This window comes from Myotis lucifugus, unplaced genomic scaffold (assembly GCF_000147115.1).
Source record: "Myotis lucifugus unplaced genomic scaffold, Myoluc2.0 scaffold_100, whole genome shotgun sequence".
NCBI lineage: Eukaryota > Metazoa > Chordata > Mammalia > Chiroptera > Vespertilionidae > Myotis > Myotis lucifugus.
The window spans coordinates 2,274,834-2,276,696 of record NW_005871148.1 but is presented as its reverse complement, the minus strand read 5'-3'; the positions used below and the strand labels follow the sequence as shown (position 1 = coordinate 2,276,696).

The 1,863-nt window shown below is 57.9% G+C and overlaps 1 protein-coding gene across 1 annotated transcript in view; it reads right to left on the bottom strand.

Annotated features, from left to right (window-relative positions):
- RGS9 (regulator of G protein signaling 9) overlaps positions 1-1,708 on the bottom strand; it is a 52,971-nt gene extending 51,263 nt beyond the window's left edge. The window contains exon 1 of the mRNA XM_006092421.3: positions 1,548-1,708. Within this exon, the coding sequence (XP_006092483.1) occupies positions 1,548-1,604 (57 nt within the window). The 5' untranslated portion in view covers positions 1,605-1,708. The remainder of the gene's footprint in view (positions 1-1,547) is intronic.
- Between the last annotated feature and the right edge of the window lie 155 nt (positions 1,709-1,863).

Here is a 1,863-nt window from a genome sequence, read left to right as displayed (position 1 = left end):
ACACGACGCTTTCTCTCGTGGCGGTACGAAGGGGAGGCTGGGGTGGAGGAGGTGACGGCTGGGGTGCAATTGGTGGAGAGTGGCGGGGTGGAGGGGGAGGTTGGGGTGGAAGAGGTAAGAGTGCGATGGTGGGGAGAGAGGCTGGCGCCAGACTCCAGTCAGAAGGCCAAGGTAGAGAGAGGAGGCTCTGCTAGACAGCAGCCATGATGGCAAGAACGTCTGAGGTTCAGAAAACAAGGAGAGAATCTCCAGACCATTCCTCCCTGAGCCTCCCAGCCTGCCTGTCTGGGGGCGGAAGAAGGCAGTCTTGGGGAACCCTGGAGGATGACCATGGCTTTCAGATAGGGCGTTTCGGTGGTCTCCTCTGCTTTCAGGAACTGGTGTCTGCAATATCGGCTCTCGGGGTCCTTTCTGCCAACCTCCCGCCTGTTTTGTGGATGAGCCTCACACCTCCACTACCTGGATACAAGCACAAGCTCCTAGAAGTGGGCGGAGGGGTGTGACCAGCGGTCCAGTGCACCCGGCACTGTCCAGGTTTCAGCATTGAACGTCCCGGGCAAATCAGGACAGTTGGGCACTGACTACACCCACGTACTCAGCTCCAGGGGCTCAGGGCTCCACTTGTCACTGAGCATTCGGCTAATTCCACTCAACAAGATAAGCCTCAGATGGTGGACACGGTGCCGTGGAAAGCGGCTGTGGACGGAAGGAAGGGTGGACAAGTGACCTAGGGCCTCAGCCCCTGACGATCTCTTCAGACACTGGTTATCTGAAGAGTTCGCAACAAAATGAGCCGCTGTTTTCAAACACATCCGTCGGCAAGACGCATTTTACCTCCCCCACGACCACAGAACAGCCTGTGCCTGGCCACCTGGTCTGAGAAAGTCTGTGGCCGAAGAGAAAAGGTTCTGACTTCTGCTGCCAGCACAGAGACCTGAGATAAGCAGATACACAGGCTCCAATGGGGGGCCTGGGGGTGCTGGGAGTGGGGGGTCCTTTATCCTACAAATATATCATTGCATGATCGATGCGTACACAGTCACACCCCCCCCACACACACACACACACACACACACTCACTCACTCACACACTTTAAAATACTGCAGTTTAGGATCCGAAAAATAACCCCCCAAAATGTTGATTTAACATCTGGTGCCTTAGAACAAGATCCGGAGACAGTCTTGCAGGTGACAGCCTGGGCTGCACTGCCTCGGGCAGGGCACCCTCCTCTCCTGAGTAACAGGTAGTTCTGAGCCTGCAGCAGACCATCGCCCCTGGCTTCCGGTCTCCACTACAGACAGGTTACATGGAAACCTAATGATGATAGTCTTTCACACACACACACACACACACACACACACACACACACACACTCACACACAGCAAAGAAGTCGTTTCATAGCAGCAGCAGCAGCAGCATTAACGGACCACAAGGGATGCCCTCCGCTCCTGCCCACACGCGCTGAGCCGGTCCAGCATCTCCGCGGACACTTCTCAGAGTTGGGTCCCCGCGCACCCCCCAGGCCCAGGTGACAGACCAGCTTACCTTCTGGAGAAATGCCATCCTCGGCCTGTACTGCTGGCCTTGGTGCCGGATTGTCATCCTGGACCCTGGATGAATTCAGAACCAGAACACCACAGGGAGAGAAAAGGAGAGGCCCGCAAGTGAAAGGGCCAGCGTGCCTCGCACACACCCTGAAGCCCAAGAGGAGGTGGGGGGAGCCGGAGAGCGCGGGGCGGGGGCGGCTGCTGCCTGCAGCGCCCCCTTTACTCGCGCTGAGCTCCCGCCCCGGGGGAGCAGCTGGAATCCGCGCCAGCCAAATCAGCGAGGCCGCGCCGGCGGGCTCAATAAGCATGCGCTG